We start from the raw sequence: 19,677 nt of genomic DNA, 5'->3' as shown, positions 1-19,677 counted from the left end.
TTTCTCACCCTGATTTCTGCATTAGCCACTAGACAGTGCTGCTTCTTTCTCTACCACTGAACATACAAAACCTGTGTTTTAGATGGCGACAGAGTCATATGGTTAGGATTTTGATTGGATTTTGTTTTTTCTGCTCTACTAAGCCTCACATAAATCTTAGCAAGTCACTAGGTGGCACCAAAAGTAGTTAATTTTTGTATACTGTAACAAAGCAAAACTGTAAGAGCCCCTGCAAAAGCACTGTTGAGGAGAGCAGGAGGGTTGAGAATCTATAAGCAGATAGTTGGGCAGCAGATCTTCTGCTTAAATTTCATGCTGTAAATTTGCACAAAGTAAAGCAAATATTTTCCAGACATGTATGCAAAATCCCATGATTATTGTAACCTAGGAAGTTAGATGGCTTTGCTGAATTGAGACAAAAATGATTTCAAACCAATCTCACTCAGAAACAGTGTTTATTGAAAAGAATAACAAAGCATGCTGGGTGAAATCTTGGCCATGTTGATTAGAGGTTTTAAGATTGATTTGAATAGGAAAAAGATTTTGTTCCCTGGTCTTGCTGCACTGGTTTAAATTCTCTGCAAACATACAGCCTGATCTGGCATACTTGGAAGCTTTAATCTCAGTTTAAGTGGTGCAGAACTGGAAGTATGTCAGGTGCTTATGAATACAGTAAAATGACATTGGTATGTACCTGCTAATCTATGTCTTACTATGTAGTAGCCTGTTGAAAGTAAAGGTGGTATATCAGTAGGATCACACAATGACCACTTAATATTCTGCTGTAATTCATTACATTAAAAATGTTCCACCTTATGAGGATGGCTGCTTTACTCAACCATTTTCATTAGGTGACCTTCCAGAGAAAAGTCTATTTCACATATTTCCTTTCAGGATACTGGCCTGTTGGAGTAACTGCTGTCTGTTGCCAAAACATTACAAAGATACACAAAGCATGACGTCATTGTCTGGAGTGGGAAAAAGAGATAAGTCTAGAACTGATTAGCATCATAGCAGTCATATAGGAGCAGAGCAGATTCTGACTAACACATCGTAACCTTCCTGTAAGGCTTGAAACTTTCTTTAAGTTGGATGTTAAAAGAACATACTTTAAATTTACTTTAAACTCCAGAGATCGAGAAAGGTTATGATTAATTCTCCTGCACAAATCTTATGCCCATTGTCATATTTTTAAGGCTATTATAAGAAGGCTTTTAATGACAACCTCGAATTTCATCAGAAAACTCCAGGAGCATACTGGAAAAGTCAAACTGAGTTTTAAATGTTAGAGCAAATTTTAACTACAGAAGAAGACTTCTTAGGGACTTTTAGTGTTACAGTATCGTAGCATTTGTATAAGCAATTGTCTGAATGTGATTGTAAAAGGTTACAAGCGCTTGAAGTAACATCCGTGGAAAAGGAAAAATCACTTACTTGATATCACATAAATAATGCCAGTAGGGCTTTTACAGACAATATCTGATTTGAGGGAAGAATATCTATCATTCACAGACCCTTTATAAATAAACACAATGACTATATATATGGTTATATGATAAGCCAATTGCATTCTGGGCTGCATCAAAAGAAGTGTGGCCAGCAGATCAAGGGAGGTGATTCTGCCCCTGTACTCTGCTCTGGTGAGATCCCACTTGGAGTGCTGCATCCAGCTCTGGAGCCCCCGACACAAGAAAGACACGGAGCTGCTGGAGCGAGTCCAGAGGAGGGCCATGAAGATGATCAGAGGGTTGGAACACCTTTCCTACAAGGACAGGCTGAGAGAGTTGGGGTTGTTCAACCTGGAAAGGAGAAGGCTCCTGGGAGGCCTTGTAGCTGCCTTCCAGTACCTGAAGGAGGCCTGCAAGAAGGCTGGGGAGGGGCTTTTTACAAGGGCCTGCAGTGGTAGGATGAGGGGTGATGGCTGGAAGCTGGGAGAGGGCAGGTTTAGGCTAGATACAAAGAAGAAGGTCTTCACCCTGAGGGTGGTGAGACACTGGAACACGTTGCCTAAGGAAGCTATGGATGTTCCATCCCTGGCTGTGTTCAAGACCAGGTTGGATGGAGCCTTGAGCAACCTGGTCTAGTGGGAGATGTCCATGCCATGGTAGGGGGGTTGGAACTGGATGATCTTTGAGGTCCCTTCCAACCCAAACCATTCCGTGATTCTATGATTATCTGCTGTGTACTGATAGAAAGTACCTTCTGATGTTTCCCAATTAAGAAGTGAAAAGAGCAAATGGGTCTTAAAGGTGCTTATGGACAATTAGTGTTAAACAGGAAGGCACAATATTTTCTGTTTGTTTTTTTTTTAATTTTAGCTTCTCTCAAAGTCAAAAGGCTTGGACTGGAAAAAAATGTTGAGACTCCATGATGTGCAAAGCAAGCTAGGAGTTAGCCTAGAGGAAATGCTGACCATTGTCGAGGAGGTATTACATCCTGAGCCTTACAGCACAGAGGAAATTTGTAAATGCCTGGGAATTAGCCTGGAGGAGCTCCGCTCTCAGATCCTTAGTCAAAACACGCAAGACGGTAAGCATATATGAAATGGTGGGGTTTAGTGTACAATGTTTGTATTATATAAAAAGTTTTATCTATTAGTAAGTAGTGCAGGTAGAAGTCTTACAGAATACTTCCCCAGGATCTTAGGTAGCAAGTGGGAGAACTGATATAATGATTTTCATTCTAACTTTTAACTTGAAATAGAGCAAAACTTTGGTTTCGATTGAACTGTTTCTAAAATGGTACAAATAGCAGATCACTTCCTATTTTAGATCAGCCTGTGCTGTTTGAGAGTCATCTCTAAATAACCTAGGTTTTATTCTAGGGAAAAGTCTAAACTAGGATTCCTTTTTAGGCAATAGCTCTAACAAACCCAAACATTTTGGATGGTTACAACATCATTAAAATGAATCCTGTTTGCTCTCCCTTAACTGGTGTTAAAGACGAGCATAGATGGAGCTTGTGTTTCTGTTTGTGAATTGGTAAATACATGGTTACTTCCTAAAACATGCACTGGGCAGCAAGTCATCTAGGGCTCTCCTGAGAAGAGTTTCTTTCACTACCAACATTTTTCTTTTAGGAAAATGTTGGTGGAGGTGAACAATTTACTATTTAAAATATTTCCAGTGTATTACTGCTTATGATTAGACTATGCAGTCATGAGCATTGGCACACATGGAATGGATCCTGGATGCATATAGTAGGGTTGCTAATAATACTGAGTAATTTATGAAATAATTAATTTGCATTCATAACAGATTTCCAGTTGAGATCAGAATCTTTCTTTAGGAACTTAAAATAATCCTTATTTCCTTGTTTCCACTCTGTAGCCTTAATACCTCTGCTGGTTTACAGCTGAATTATATCCTTGCCAGTCCTTCCTAAGACTGCTTTCGGGGACATGTATATTTGATGTATATAAATCAGTAACATGTCTATGTATACTGATGTTATATTTAAATAATCTGTATATCTGGAATGATTGCAAACTTTATCTATTGACCAAGGACCAGGTCCTGAATCTATAACCTGTTTTGCACCCCAGCACTATCACAGAATATGAAATGATCTTACTGCCTAATTACACTGCCAGAGGGTATCAGGATAGAATACAATATCTTAATCCAGCTCTTTATCTCTGTAGACAGAGCTATGGTAACTCTGTGCTGTATGTACATGAGGAATATACCGAACCATGTACCTGCACTCTGCAACATATTCGTGGGAAAGAAGGTTGTAAATGTTTTACACTGTCCCCTTACTCTCCACTTCATAAGGCAATACAAGACTATTAACTAACAGAAGTTCATACTCCTTATACCTGGTTTATAAAACAAAATTCTGCAGTTCTGTGGAACTGAATTGTTTATACAGGTTATTTTGATTTATTTTTTTCAAAAACAAAAGTCTGGATAAAAAATTGAAACATAAAAGCTATAGAAGAAACTCAAAGGAAATTTCATACTGTGGCTCTGAATAGCATTTGCAGATGTTTGCTGAACAGAATCTCTTAAACTTGCATGACCATGATTTCATTTGATAAGGCCAATTAAAATGGGTTATGGTGAAAGGCTCTTTACATGTACAATATAAAATTAAATAACAGATTTCTGTAAAACTATATGCAAAGAAGAAACAAGACAGACACAGAATGAAGGAATCTAAATCCACTGTTTGTTTTTGTTACACACTAAACAAATTACATTTTATGTTGGCTTTAGAAAACCAGAGGCTGTTTGACAAAAACATTTTTCTTATTTCCCCTCTACTTTCCCACTATATTTTAATGACAATGCCTGGCTTCTTCATGTGAGAGAGAACATACTGACAAATAAGTAAACTCTGCAGAGAATTTCAGAATGTTGTTGAACTTCTTTGTTCGATATGAAGAAAGAACCGTAATGTTTAGGGTATCTTTCTGCCTTTGTGCACGTTTCAGCAACTTTTCTGATAAAATACTGTAATGTTGAGGGTAAACTATTTGTATGAAATTGCTATTTAGATAATTTACTGGATACTGAGTTTTCTCCGTGGCTGAATGTAAATTGTCAGTAGTTTTATTTATTTGTATTATTCCAAGCCCGGTGGTAGTTACAAATAATGTTTTGTACCAGCATTGTAGCTCATGTTCAAGCATCTGAAAGCACTATGTAAATATTATTTTAGCCTTAAGTCCAGCTTCCCCTCCTCTACAACTCCAGTGATGGTACTGTATACTTACATTAAGTTTTATAAGTGTATAAGACTGACCAGGTAAAAACTCCGCATCCCAAAGAAAAATGGTATGGACAGGCTTGGGGCAAGTCCCAGGCCAGGTCTGGAAGCACACAGCAACTTTGCATCTCATTTATAGGCAGGTACTCAGGGGTTCTGCAGTTCCCCAGTGTACAGGCCACTTGTTCCCTGGGTTTGGAGAAGTACAGATGGTGCACAAAGCCTCTCTAAACTTCTTGCAGTTGTTCCTTGGCCAATTCAAAATCCTGAATTTAAATCTCCTTTGCAAATGTTTACACATGGATTGCACTTGTGGCTTCTGAACATCTCTAGAAAAATAATATTTATTACTTTTAAGGTGCACTGTGCCATAATTTTGGCTTGGACTGGAGTGCTTCGCAGAACATTTAGTGTGTGGTGATTGTGGGACATTAAGTATTTATGAGCTTCACCACAAAAGGATATTCTCCTGTAAAACAGTGTATTCTTTTAACCATTAAATATTCTTTTCCTTCTTAAATGAGGTATTTTTAAACCCATTTTTTCCTTTTCATGTATAAAATTGTAATCTAATTTTGACATTTAAACCTGGGAATGAAATCGCCACGGGAGGAGCAGGCATCCATTTGCTGTGTGGATTTGGCTGTTTAATGGCCCTCCTATTTGTCCCCCAGAAAGAGAATTCTAAATCTGTGCTGTAGCTTGAATGAGTGATGCTTGAATCGCCTTTCATTCCTGCTGCCAAGTAATTTGTATTAATGGTGATCTCAGTGCAAGAAGAGTTTCAACTTTATTTGCACAGACAGGCGTACGTGAAGGTGGACTCTCAGATGTTCTGTCGGGCTGCTCTAGGATACCTAAAGCTTTGTGGTGTGCATGAGTAGCCTGCACTTGTCTGACATGAACAGAAGTTGCCTCCAAACTGGTAGACCTACAAGCACTTCCCAGCTTGAGGGTCCAGGTGCCTGCTCCAGCCTCAGCCTGATCCATGTCATGGAGAAATTCAGGAATGTACCATCCACTTCCACAAAACCATGGTTTACTTGGGATGAGCCCCAGAGAGGTGGCCGCTGCAGGCAGCTCCCATACAGTACCTGGAGAATGCAGGCCTTTGGGGCGTGCCATGGGTTAGGCACAGGCACTGAAGGGTCTGGGTTCGTTGCAAAAGCCTCGTTGAAGCTAGCATTCCTCTGAAGGAAAAATCACTTTAAGCCAGTAGTTACCATCATCTCAAAGCAGGTGTCTGCTCAGTGGGTCGCTGAATCTAGCAATGACTCGTCCCCTGGTTTATTTTCAGAAAGCCAGATTGCAAACAGTTACTTGAGCAGTCCCAGCAGAGTAACTGTTCCCCACTTCGAGTAGGGGGTTCACAATCTGGCTCAAATTAAAGCCATCTGGCAGCATTTTCTTATATACATTATGAGCCAGAAACGTTCACCCTCATCATGTTCAATCAGCAGGATGCCTAACAGAGAAGGGTACTATTCCACATGAGTAATGGTGGTCAAAACTGTCCCCTACATGATTTCGCGTCAGTGAGTTTTTCCTGTTGTAAATTTCTAACAGTCCCATCAGCCATGTGTAGCTCATTAATCTACAGTGAAACATATCTGAAGAGGCTGCCAAAGCAACTAAAAAAAAATATATAGCCTGAAGAGGTTGGTCTTTAGCTAAAGGTCAGATAGAATTGTACAGGAAGCCTCTAAAGAAAGGAATCTGCTAAAGCTGAAGTTGTAACAAATAATACGAGTTGCTGAGAAGCCACAACATTTAATTATAGAGAAAAAAAATCCCTGTAAATGGAGTGGACAGGTTTGCACAATTTTTGTAAAGCTAAAATTAAAAATATGACCTTATAGTTGAAAACACACAGTAAACTTCTCTCTTACATTTAATTAACCCACAGTTATTTGGGACTACTAGCCTGGGATTTTCATTTGTTTTAAAGAGATTTATATGGATTTTGGACAAGCTTTCATTAATGTTAGTCTGCTGTGTCTTAAGGTTCTTGCTGTAGTGTGAGCTGTGAGTGCACTGGAAAATGTCACCATTTCTTTCAAGAGCATTTGGTGGTTTGTAAGTGAATTAATCTACCTGCTCATGGATGACATTACAGAAATCCTCTGCAGAGGAGCAGAGCTAGGGTGCAGAGAATCCACGAAGGGTCAGCAAGAGTTACTGGCATTCTCTGAAAAATAGATAAGGACTGGTAATACAAAGCAGTTAACAGTGGAGGAGGTTCCTGGTAGAAGATTCACTGTGTCCTCTTTGAAACTTCAGAAACACGGTTAGTGAGGCTGTGACCTGGAAGGTGGACTAGCTGCTCCGATAGCAGGCTAAATACAGATGAAATGTGTTAAAAAACTTAGTGACAAAATGCCACTAGGAGCAGACCTGGCTATAGGATTCCTTGTCCTCAAAGTTTTCTTTGTTCTCATTTGCCTTTTCAGGTTTACTTCTGATCTGTATCTGTTTCAATCCATAAAAGGCATCGCTCACCCGCACTTGAGTCCGCAAGAAACTTATTCTGTGTGCAGCTGATAGCATACAAAATAAATCCCAGCCTCCGTACTGTCCTTTCAGAAAGGGACAGAAGAGACCCTGAGATTCTGAGCGTGCAAGTGTGTCTAGGTCTGAGGTCAGACAGTTCATTCCTGCATGGCGGTGAGCTATGCAGAACGTGGCAGAGAGGAAATGTGTAGTGATTTTCAAAGAACAGTTTTTGAGAGCACGATTCTGGTCAGAGACCGGATCCTCAGCTGATACAAATCTCCATCAGTCCAAATGATGCTACATCATTTTAAGCAGGCAGAGCACCCGAACTGGGTATTGCACGGGTCCCCTTATGAAGAAACAGGACTTTAGACATGCCCTAGACCATTACTCATCCATCAGCATGGCAGACAGCGATTTCATTGCACTAGGGGTTTTAGTTTCCTGTCTAGTCACCAGAGAAATGGGTCCCACAGGGCAGTCTGGGTCTCGGGTGCGATAAACGGTTCCCTAACCTGCCCTTTTCACTGACAGACGATGGAGCTGAGGGTACCTAGACTCCTAATTTGGAAAGAAATTTAAGTGGGAGAAACCAGGCCTTTATAGCTTACTGGGCTAGGAAAGTATATTTACATTTTCAGTCAGATTAAGTACCTAATTTCCGTACACTATAATAGATTTAAGGATCCGCATGGTTTTAAGAATCTGGCAGTAGTTCCCCAAACCCTGCTTTTTTGCTTTCCTTTGAGCACTGAGGGGGTGAGACCATATAACCCAGTCCTGTGCAACACTGGAAGGCTTACTCTGAGGGTTCAGTTTTTCCTCTTTGAGAGCACACCAGCCCTAGCTCAGATAGAAATTAATCAGTTGTGCGCTCTTCGGGTTGGTTTCTTTTAACCGTGACAGAGTATGGCTTAGGAAATCAGTCCTTCTAAATTGTAAAAAATGTGGCTGCCTGAAGCAGGCAGATTCCGATCAGTTTCTGTACTCTTCTAATATCACAGCTTTCGTTGCTGTTCAGCATGTCCTATTCATTTAGATTTTATTTATGTGGAGCTAATATACAGGCCGTGATAGAGCAAGGCGGTTCCAACGTAGATGTAATTTTTTGAAATACCGTGTGTGCTCTGCCATTTTTTATTATCTAGAGGTGGCTAGTTGGACTGCCCGTCCAAACAGCAGAGATACAACAGGGTTTCGGTATTACCAGAGGCATCTGGTGTAGAAAGCCGAGAACACGTGAATCATTTCATTATTTTAGCATAGGACTTACAGAGTACAGAGGTGTTTGCTGTCCTGAAGATAATTTTACCTGAACAGGACACTGCCAGAGAGGAGAAACAAACTATAAAAAAATTTTTTAAACACAAATGTAATTTTCTGAAACGAAAAGCTGCCCAAACCCACCAATAGCTAACGTCATGGTACCAACCCTTAACTGATACCAGTTGGGTAAATGTCCACGCAGGAGTCTGACAATAGCATACAGCCACGCTGTCTCACGTGAGAACTGGCTGGAAGGATTGCTGTCGTGTCAAGAGAAAGCTGGTGTCAAGGTAGCAGACTCTGCCCTCGTGGGGGGAGAGCGGCTCTCCTGGGAGCAAGCGCTGTCAGGGACACAGCTCCGCTCTTCTGGCTGGCAGCCAGTAGCCGGAGCGCCCGTTCCTGGTGGCCAATTCATAACATGACGAGCACGGCACAACCCCAGAGACTTTAAAGGTAATCCGGCCAGTAGAGCATTGCTCTACCAAAGGGTGGTCTCCAAATCAATCACAGCCTTTGGCAAGTCTGTTGCCTTACAATTGAAACCAGACATGTTTTCAGTTCATTCTTTGGGTTACTACTGTTCAATGGTGATTTACAAGAGAGTGTGAGCTATGGCAATCTCTCACGCAACTTTAGATATTCCCTAAACAAATGCACATTTAGAAATCTCCTTGCTCTAAAACAATGGCTCATAAGAAAAGAATATTTAAAGAGAAACCATCCTTAAAAATAGGCCAAGCTGCCTTCAACGTTCAAAAATACTGAGGCATTGCTCTGGAAAACACAGCACAAGTAACTCCAGCAGCAACAAAATCCAGTGGAGTAAAACACACCTCTAAATGGGAAACCCAAATATGCTCTTCCTGTGTGATACTCTCAAGATGATGTTTCGGGGTGGGGGGGGGGCACTCAATTTTCTCATTTCTGTCCTAGCTTGAAATGCATTCAGAAGGCCTGTTCAACAGACAGCAATGCAGGGTTTCTCAGTAGCAGGCTGTATTGAATTACAAAATAAATATCACCAGAAGCAATATCACTAGTAGCAAAACACTGCTATGGTCAATGTTTCTCTCTCATTTCAGACTGTCTTGCTCAGCACTGTATTTTCAACACTTAGAGTTGTGATTTACACTTACTCTGGAGAAATAAAAAGGGATTATACAGGTGCTGATGAAATTTTAGTCTGTAAGGGTTGCAATCTGGAGCATACAAGTGAGAGACAATACTGGACATAATTTTATTTCCAGTCTTTCAAGGAAGATTTCTGCATATACTTGCAAACGTAGATTGCTGAAATCATCAGAAGTGGTTCCAGAACTTGGCTGTCTTCATAGAACAGCCAGGCAGGAACTCCATGTGTCTGGGTGAGATAACGAGTTCTGTTTTGAATACAGGGCTTGTGTCTCTTCTCCTTTTACCTCTGTTTGAGTGTTTACCTCTGTTTCAGCCATTTTAGAAAGCAAGAGACACCAGAAGCTGAAATGAGAAGAGAGACCTTGCTGTAAAGGAGGATTTACACGTAGAAAGAAAATGAGGGATGCTCTGAGGTGCTCTAACAAAAGTGTGCTTGAGTTGTGATGAAATAAGGAAACATACTGCAGTAGGTGCTCCACATAAAGTCTGCTTACCTATTATTTACCACCCAAAAAGCTCAAGTAAACCCATTTAATCATAAATTAAATTATGTCATACATGCTGCTGATGAATAATACTTCCTCAATAGCAGCCATGGTGGTAAAGCAAACAGAACTGTATTGGGAGAGAAAAACAACAAACTACAACTTGAGCTTGGGAAAGGCAGATCAATTCTTGGATATTAGTTGCAGTCCAAACCTTCCTGTAAATAGGAGTAGCTTGAGGAGCCTTTACAGCCATCCCCTTCCTTTCTATGCCCCACTTTTCAGGCTTGGTGGAGGTCTCTAACCTGACAGCCACGAGAGTTTGGGCACCTCTCCCCAACCCTTTCCAGAGGAACTGCTTTTTTGTGGCACAATAGAAAAATTTTAGCCCAAATCCTTGCACTAGCCTTTGATCTTAGTAGGTCAATACTAAGCAGTGCTTGCCTGGGCCTGACATCTCTTCACATCCACACAGGCAGCACTGGCACTGTGGCTGGTAACACGCACCAAAAATAAACTCTGAAAACCAAGCTGAGAGCACCTGTGCTCTCGCCTGTGCCTTTAATCTAGTGTTACTTACAGGCAAGGTGAGCCTGCATCACTGTGGAAATATTTGAGAGGGTTTCCTTAGCTATGCACCAGGAAATGTGGATAATAGCATTTTTGTTAATCTCCATTCCAAAAAAAAAAAAATAGTTGCAGGGTTCTGAAGTTTGGTGGTGGTTGTTTTTTCAAGCAAAGGTCCATCAGCACAGTTATGTAATGGATGGAGATTTGGCCTGGAGCGGCCACACACAATGCCCTGGGCCAGCAGGTGCTGGCCGACGGCTGCCTGCAGGGCGCTGGGTGCCTTTCTGGTGCTGTCATGACTCAGTTTCACTGGTATTCGAAAACCTGAAAGCTTTAGATAGTGCCCTAATGCATGGTGCTGCTCACCCTTGAACTTGGGGCTGGTCTCTGCGAAGTAGAAGGAGAGACTGGGCCTGTTCGGTGACACAGCCAGTAAACAGCACATGCACATGAAGAGATCCGTGTGGAAAAAATGTGTACATTGTATTTTGACGAATTCTAAATACTGTTTTATTGGGCTTTTAAAGAAGATGTAGCTTTTACAGAAGACTTTTAGCCTAGAGAGTTCTAATATAAAATATTAATTACTAAAAAAATATAATTCTACCACGTTTTTGTATGTTCCTGTCATAGTGAATATTAATGGCTAACTCTAGTACTTAATATTTTCTTTTTGTTTAGTTTCCACCTTTAAGTTATACCAGCGTGCAAAGCATGTGTATAGTGAAGCTGCCAGAGTGCTGGAATTTAAGAAGATCTGCAACGAAGCACCTGCCAATGCAATCCAGCTGCTGGGAGAATTGATGAACCAGAGCCATATCAGCTGCAGGGAAATGTATGAATGCAGCTGTCCTGAACTGGATCGGCTGGTAGACATCTGCCTGTAAGTTCTGACCACAAGGAAGAGTAATCGCCTGTTGAGAATATTGTTTGAATTGATGAGAAAATATGACATCGTTGGCTATTGCAATTTTAAAATGAAAGTATTCTTGTCTCTTATTACAAAATTAATCTCCTGCAGGGACATTACATGGTCAATTGTTTCCCTGCTGCCATCTGTGTAAGACTTTCAGATGAAAGCTGCAGTTCATGGCTTTATTACAGACTTTGCTTTTGGACTGACTCATCATCACAAGTGTTACGTTAGACTGTTGGCTATTCTTTTTTGAAGTTACAGAAGAAGTCATAACTGGTTTTCTTAAAACATCATCTTAGTTGTTCTGCTTGAACTCTGTTACTTTTTGTGTATTTCTTAACCATTTCAGAACTGCCGCCATGGGAATTCCAGGGCGTAAGCAAGCTGTTCTACATTCTTAGGTTGCCTTGAAATCGTGATGGTATATTGTGAAATGCTATTGCATTTTTTTCAATTAAAAAAATCTGTTGTCTAGGGTATCAGATAGGTTGGACAGCATTTCACCACTGAAAAGCTGTGTGTGTTAACGGTTACAATGGCCAACGCACTGCTGCTCCTCTGCATTGGGTGCCTGGGCTTTCCCCACATTGTTCGGTCCCATTCTGCCCCAGCCTCATTCTTTTAGCTGGGTTCCTGAACTCAGTTTGGCCGCGGTAGATAAAACAAGCCCTCTCAACTCCAGAACACATGCCCTGAGTGTCATTTTGTCCCTTCTCCCTGTATTCCTCCCTAGTTTCATATCCCTTAGCCAGAATAAACTGAGTTTGAGAAATGGTGTGAAGTGAGCTGGAAAGCGCAGGCTGCGGTGTGTAGCAGGCTGTTATCTTCATAACTCTGCTACAAGTGGATGACGAGATCTGGTACAACCATGTGTTAATACAGAAAGTAAAACCGAATACTTAGAACTGACATTCGACATAGTATTTCTTCCATACCACAGGACCAGCATGAAAGGACGTACACATTTCAGTCCCTCTTAATTTCCATTTTTCTGGTACATGTAATCATGGGACAGACATCTTATGCTAACTTTGGTCTAAATTCAGTGCCTATAGAAGGATTTCAGTGGTTGGTGATCATTTTTAACAGTGGCTTGGGGGATAAACAGGAGCCCACACGAGCTTTCCCACTACTACTCTATCCCTACCTCTGCCCCAACCACCTTCTCGCAGCTGCTTCCCTCATTGACTTCATCATGGCTCCTGGTGATGCCACCTTCATACTTCTGCTCATCTGTTATGGTTCCTGCTTCTCCTTGGAGAAGGTTGTGCTTAGTCTGGGAAACTGTGCCCTAAGCCAGAGCGTTACTGCCCTGCCAGAAGGGAAATGGAGGGTGCCGTAAGTGTTTGCAGGCCTGAGCTCAAGGAATGTTGTTTCACTGTCTTTTAGAAGCAAATATCCCATTCTCTCTCTAGATCTGTCAGTCTTGAAGAAAACAGAAACTGTTTCAATTTGAAAATTAAAAAAAAAAAACAAAAACAAAACCCTCAACCACCAAAAAAAGAAAGTTACAAAAATATTTCTTTACAGGCAACTGGCTTTATAAATTTTTTTTAACTAAGGAATTAGTCCGGCTTATAATGAAAGTATGAATTTTACTAACATGCAATTTACCATATGCTTTCTTACTTCTATAGTCATGTGGGTTTTGTAAGTTGTAATACCCATTTACCAGGTTTGTAAATTGATAAAGTACGATACAGATGATTATTTAGGTTACTCTGATTTCTTTTGCTGGCGAGATGGAATGGCCTCTGAGCCAGAAAACTACAAACTTAAAAACTGAACAGAAGACCTTCACAGATTATTTTGCATATGGGATGCACATGCTGTTTTGTGATAAAACACAGAGAATCCCTGATAGCCATTGGACAGTCTGATAGTAATTTAGCAATACAATTTTTGTTCCTTCTCCCGGGAGCCAATCCAGTACGTACTCACAGGCTATGTTCAGTTTATTGTATCACGTAACGAGCGCATAACAGAATAAACTACGACAGTCACTCAGCAGGGCAATTCCACCGTGGTTATCCCAGCTGCTCAACGGGAAGTGCTGATCTGCGTGTGAGAAGGGAGTCCTGTCTCCAGAGTTTGTCTTCAGCTGACTGCGCTCTACTGAATTATCGAAAATCTTGGGCTACTAAGGCTTGATCTGGTGCAAGGTATCAACAGTGCCTGTTCTGTGACACCACTAACAGAGGGAAAGCCTTAAAACTTAACATCTGCATTATTTTTAGGTACAGTGACTACCCAATGTTGATGCCTCAGCCAGTGGCACCTGATGACTGAACTTTGCCAAAGTGACTAGCCATTTTATGTGTCTTCACTTCAGGTATCCAGCTTGAGTCACACTGATAGGGCCTGTTCTCAGAAACGCTGGGGGAAAACTACCCTGTTTCAAGGAGGGGAAAACAAGTGGGTATAAATGGCTAAAATCCGCATGACAGCGTGGAGTTACCTGTGCTATGTTTAAATAGACTAGCATGGATGCTAGCAACAGTCTGTTGCAGCACGAAGCTCAGCGCGGGGATGGAAATTCTCTGTTTCTCATTTGTGCTGAGCTCTGTGCTTTCACAGCTAGACAGCTGCTGCGCTCTCAGCTAGCTTGGGTATCGTGACACTGACTCGCAGGCAGTAGCACAGACACAACCACAGAACCCAAAGGAAAGGAGTACGCAGTTAGGATTTTACTAAATTAAATTAAAATTAATCAGAGCATTTCAGTTCCAGGGACCAAAATATAAATAGTGAGGGAAAAAAGTGATGTGTGTGCCCATGTTACATCAGATTTCTAACTTACCAGCAGAAGCGCCCACAGCTAGTATGATGGGCATAGCTAGGCACCACAGTGGAGTGTCATTCGTGTGAAACAATTTCTAATTGGTGTACTAAAATTATTTAATCTGGGGGTTTTATTACATTCATTGCACAGAAAGAAGTAAATTATTTCAGCCTTGTCCCATGAAGAAATGTATCTTTCTTCTGTAGAAGTTCTATATTCTTCAATGTTTTTCTGATTCTATGATTAGATTTCTGAAAGTGTATAGCTATTCTAGATGAATGCAGCTTAAGCCAGCCTCTAGTTTTTGGAAACTATTGGAAAAAAATCTTAACTTTTCTCAAGTTGTACATTAAAAAATGAAGGGACGTAAAATCACTAGTCACTCTAGGAAGGCTTGGCTGACATGATTATAGAAATGACCAGGAACTACATAAATTACATTCTTTACTTAACAACGATGTACAGCTGCCCTGTAACTTTAAAAAGCCTTTCCAAAAATACATTCCACAGAATTGCCCGAGTCTACTGCTGCTCTCTCCTTACAAGGTTTAAGCTGTGAAGAATAATCTGCATATCCAGATGTTTTCTGTTTTCCCTAGATCTTTATGTTTTACTGTACAACCTCTGCCAAGAAGGAAAGGGATCCATACTTGCTGTGGTTTGTAGTGCTGAAAACTGTAACCGCTAGTAGGTCAGTTGTTTTTTTCCTTTTTGCAAAGACAGAAGACTCGTACTTTCTCTAACCTATCTCGTGCTGTTAGTAGCAGTTTTACCTGTTAGTCTTTTAAAGGGGCACAGAGGATTCACTAAACAATTAAGGAACAAAAAATTGGATCCAAGCTCCTGAATGTTAGGTGCTTTTGAAAATCTCTCAGAATCATTGAGTGTTACAACAAACTTTTTTTTCTTTCTCTTGTTCTCCATCTTTTAGTAGTATAAATCTTGATAATTTTTGTGTTACCAGCCATGCACTTTACAGTTGACGATGGCTGAATCATCTCTGATCACTTTTAAAAGATACAGCTTTTATGTTACATCCAGGTACATTATGGGAGCTGAAACAACTCTGCATTTTATCAAGACTCTTACCATTGATGATTTTCTTAAAGCTGGAGTCATGGCACAATTTGAAAAATCAACAAAACAAAAAAACACCCAACAAAGAGAAGTTTGCGGCCCTTTCAGAGCCAGAAAGGCTTAAAGATGCTATTCAAATGCACACTGAGCCACCAAACAGAATAAGTATAATGCCCCTCACCCTTGATGTATTTAAGTCTCGTCATGTTAACGCCATGCTTTCTGAATAGCTGGTCCACAATTTTAAGTATTTGGAATTAACAATATTTCTCTGGTTTTTTCACCTCTTACAGCACAATTATTTTTAAAATGAGGTACTGTAATGTCTTACCTATTGCTTCCATGTACCAAACTACAGGACTTCCATTTTTATTCTTTCCTTTGCTGCAGTACTTATGTTTTTACTCTCATTTACACACCCTCCCCTCCTTCCTCATAAGATAATTCTCTTTTTATTTGGTGAACATTGGAACAAGATACATAAACCCTTCAAGCAGGAAAGGCCAGAACCCGGGACTGGGAGCTGGCTGGCCCCAGCACTGGACTATAGATACATTATCCTTCTTGTGAGCCCCATCTCTCCCTCTGTTATGTCCTCATGGCTGCAGCATAGCCCAGGCAGCACACAGGGTACTCTCCCTCCCGTAAAATCCACGTTGCCCGCTGTGTGGGTGAGCACTCCATCCACAAGATTGCCTGCTTGTACTCCTCTTCGAAAACGCATGATTTACGAAGCCAGTGCACAAGAAGAGAGCATCTGGCTGTGAATCCCACTTTACCAGAGGAGTCTAGCTTGGGACTGAACTGGTTAAGACTCAGAAAAGACAGTTTCAGACCTGTTCCAAAGTTAACTTTATTTTGTTTGATCTAGATACTTCCCATGCACCACATCTCCAGTAGATGCAGAATTAGGTACTCATTTCTGAATTCCTGTAACATCAGGAATCCAGTTTTCAGGTATTACAGCATAGCCCATCAAAATGCCAGGTTCCTCAGCATTAAGCCCCAAGTTTCTAATCACATCACCACATTTGAAACTGTTAGCCACAGTATTTTGAAACGCAGTGACTTCAGCTCTGAAACAGGCATATTTTCTGTCTACATTATGCTTTATTTCAGCTAAGTATTTTAAAATGACTCAGTAAAAATGAGGCATGAGCATGACCACAGAGAATTATGAAATCAGTAAAAGGTTCAGAACAATTCTGAAGGGATTTCAGTTGCCTACCAAAATAAAAGCCAGACACCATCTGAAATATGAAGTTTTGACTGAGGTAACAGGCCAAGTGAGTACAGACGGTTGATTTAGCAGACTCTGAAAAGTGGATTGGGCCTTATGAAGTCGATGGGAATTTCCCTATTGATTGCAGTTGAGACTGGATTGGATCCTGCTCATTTTAGGAAGTTGCTCCATGGACCAGCAAGGACAAAAATTGCATCAGAGAATGAGTGGCTTACAGGAATAATAAGTAAAATAAAACACTAACAGGAAATAAAGAACGAACATAAAATCGAGTCAATATGAAGGGTGGCACCACACAGACACACTGAAGAAAGTGTTTCTGTTCAAGACGAGATGTAAGCCTGTTTAGAATCGAACACATATGTAAGTACTGGCTTGAAATATGACCTAAACCTCTGGTAACCCAGCAGTATACCAGATTCATTTAACATAAAATGCACATATGAAAAATTACCACAGCCTACTCGGAACGAGCTGTCATTTTCCAGTGTTACTCACGTGGTGCTGTCTCTCCTCAAACACATTTTGGGACTGGCAAGTCTCTCCATGCATGGCTATTGGAAACATAGCAGAAGTATTTGTTTGCAAATCAGATTAGATCTCTCATGAGAAAAAGATTTCAAATGAGTTTTCTGAATCATCCTGTTCTGACTAGGTTAGAAAAGCCCCAAAGAAATGTTTTAGATGGTGTTTTCCTACTTTTTCTGAATCTAAGATCAGGAACACAGGTAAGCAAATTAATGAAAGTAATTCTACTAAATTCTGATGAGATGGTGTCTGAATCCTGCAGAGTCATGGCATGGGATTTGCCGTAGGACAGTTGTAGCAGGCCAGTATCTTGAGGCTGGGAATGGTTTATATTTTGGATGTCATTTATTTGTCATTGTTCTTTCTATTCACCCTCCTTATTAAGAGCATTTTTTTTCTTTTAGGGGCTAAATTCTTATTTTACCTCTACTGCTGTAACTCCCTCAAGTTCATGAGGTTCCTCTAAGGAGAGAGGCCAAACTCCGTCCGCTCAGCCTAAACAGATGTTCGAGTGCAATGACTCTGTATGACTTCAGAGTTTCTGAACTCTCCTTTTCTTGACTGGCACGCTCAGCAGTCCTGCAGAAGCCTGTGAATCTTCAGCATGTTTTAGATGTGTCTAGGAAGAATAGAGCTATTTGTCTTTGCCACATTAGAAAATGGCTTGCATGCCTGCATCCTGTGCAATTAGTTTATGAACCCTCTTTTGTTATTTTTGTCATGTATTTCTGTTTTCACTTCTGATGTCTTCTGAATGTTGCTAACACAATTCCTTTCTTCTCCTGCTTTCTTCATCTCAGCTGTGCTGTGATCCTTAAAACAGCTGATGCTGAAGCGTTATAAAAGAGGGTGACTTTTGGAACTGACAGAAGTTACTATATTGCAGTTTGAAGCATCAGCACTTTTTTTTTTGGTCCAAAATGGTAACTGCAAATTGCTGCAATGTTGCACACAGCCAAGTGAACTTCAGAAAAATTGGATGACATAGATGTGTTTTCAGTAAAGTATTCACTGGTTTTCTACAGGAATTTTATATATAAGTTACCTCTTTTTCATTTATTTGACATGATTTTTTCCCTATTATTTTGTTTTAGGCAATTTGGGGCCGTTGGGTCACGTCTGACTGGAGCTGGATGGGGCGGCTGCACTGTGTCAATGGTGCCTACTGACAAGCTGAACACTTTCCTAAAAAATGTAAAAAGAGCTTATTACCAAACCGACGTCCAAAGGTTAGCGTTGGAGAATAATAGTCTGTTTGCTACCAAACCTGGAAGAGGAGCTTTGGTTTTTGTTGAGGCCTAAAGAACGTAAAAATTTTAAAGAAACTATGTAGGGCATTTAGAACTGGCAGTACTTCCGATGCCGCAGTAAATGAATGCTTTTTCTGGTTGTTATTGTTATGAGCAGTTGCTATTATCAAAATACATTTCTGAAGAAGCGTTTAAAAGAAAACTCTTTGACTATAAAGGGGTTTTTCCCCATACTAAAAGTATCTTTCAGTATAAACATTGATTTACAGAAATGTATTGACAAGGGAAGCTGAAATTGAAATAAAGGTGGTACTTTGTTACGGTGAGTCCCTCCTCTTTTCTGTTCACTGTCATAAAAGTAAGACCAGGTGGAGCAACGAGCTATGTCGTGTGTCAGGGTAGGAACCTCACAATGGTTGCAGGGCTGTTCAGTGCTTATTCTCTTTGGGTGCTGGATAGTCTTTTGTTTAGAATGTCCTGTAAAAATGAAGGCTTAAACTGAAGCATTCAAAAAATTGGAAGGACCTTGCTGAACATGAGAAGTTTTATACTTTCCTCAGATATCATTAATTACAACAGTAATAATCCTAATATTGGAGGAGCACCTGCAGGCCAAGTAAAACATTAGGAATACATTATGTTAAGCAGGAAAACTTCCCTTCTAGCTATGTTTCTTACGTATCTTTGTGCAAGGGTGACATGTTCTGAAAGTTTCAACAAAAATGAATGCTGTCTGTGAGCTGTACAGTACAACTACATACTCCCCTAAGTGAATGAACAAGTAACAAAGCAAAGTTTGGTTTTGAGTTATCCAAACACCATAGTCTATTTGTTGAATCCTAGCTGTGCTTCTACAAGGTATAACGTTTGCATTTTTATGCAAAACTATTACAAAGGATTAAATAGAATTCACTGACCATGGAAAAAAGCAATTAAAATGATAAGGAATAATCAAGGAGATAATGACTGAGTTGTATGAAGCAGAAGTAAGTAGGTAAGACAAAGAGTACATGTCATTGACAAACTCATACCTTGCTCCCACTTCACACTCCTGACAGTCTCAAGGTTTAACTGCAGTGCACTGGCAGTACAGCATCTGCAGCTCGTAACCCGTCTCCTCCGTGGGAGAAACGATTGATTGCAGAAAGGTGACTGTACATCAAGGTACCCCAAAGATGTCCTAACCCAGCTTCCACGTGGAAGACACGGCTCCTGTGCCC

At 40.6% G+C, this 19,677-nt stretch overlaps 1 protein-coding gene across 3 annotated transcripts in view; it reads left to right on the top strand.

Moving 5' to 3' along the window:
- The window catches only part of GALK2 (galactokinase 2), a 48,477-nt gene extending 29,771 nt beyond the window's left edge, over positions 1-18,706 (top strand). For all 3 annotated transcript variants that reach the window (XM_086471620.1, XM_086471619.1, XM_009948016.2), the window contains 3 exons: positions 2,319-2,529; positions 11,343-11,544; positions 18,302-18,706. In XM_086471620.1, coding sequence (XP_086327746.1) covers positions 2,319-2,529; positions 11,343-11,544; positions 18,302-18,509 — 621 coding nt within the window. In that variant the 3' untranslated portion in view covers positions 18,510-18,706. The remainder of the gene's footprint in view (positions 1-2,318; positions 2,530-11,342; positions 11,545-18,301) is intronic.
- Positions 18,707-19,677: the final 971 nt, after the last annotated feature.

Source organism: Leptosomus discolor, chromosome 11, assembly GCF_034619465.1.
Source record: "Leptosomus discolor isolate bLepDis1 chromosome 11, bLepDis1.hap2, whole genome shotgun sequence".
Lineage (NCBI taxonomy): Eukaryota > Metazoa > Chordata > Aves > Leptosomiformes > Leptosomidae > Leptosomus > Leptosomus discolor.
The sequence above is the reverse complement of the archived record's forward strand: the minus strand, read 5'-3'. Positions and strand labels throughout refer to the sequence as shown.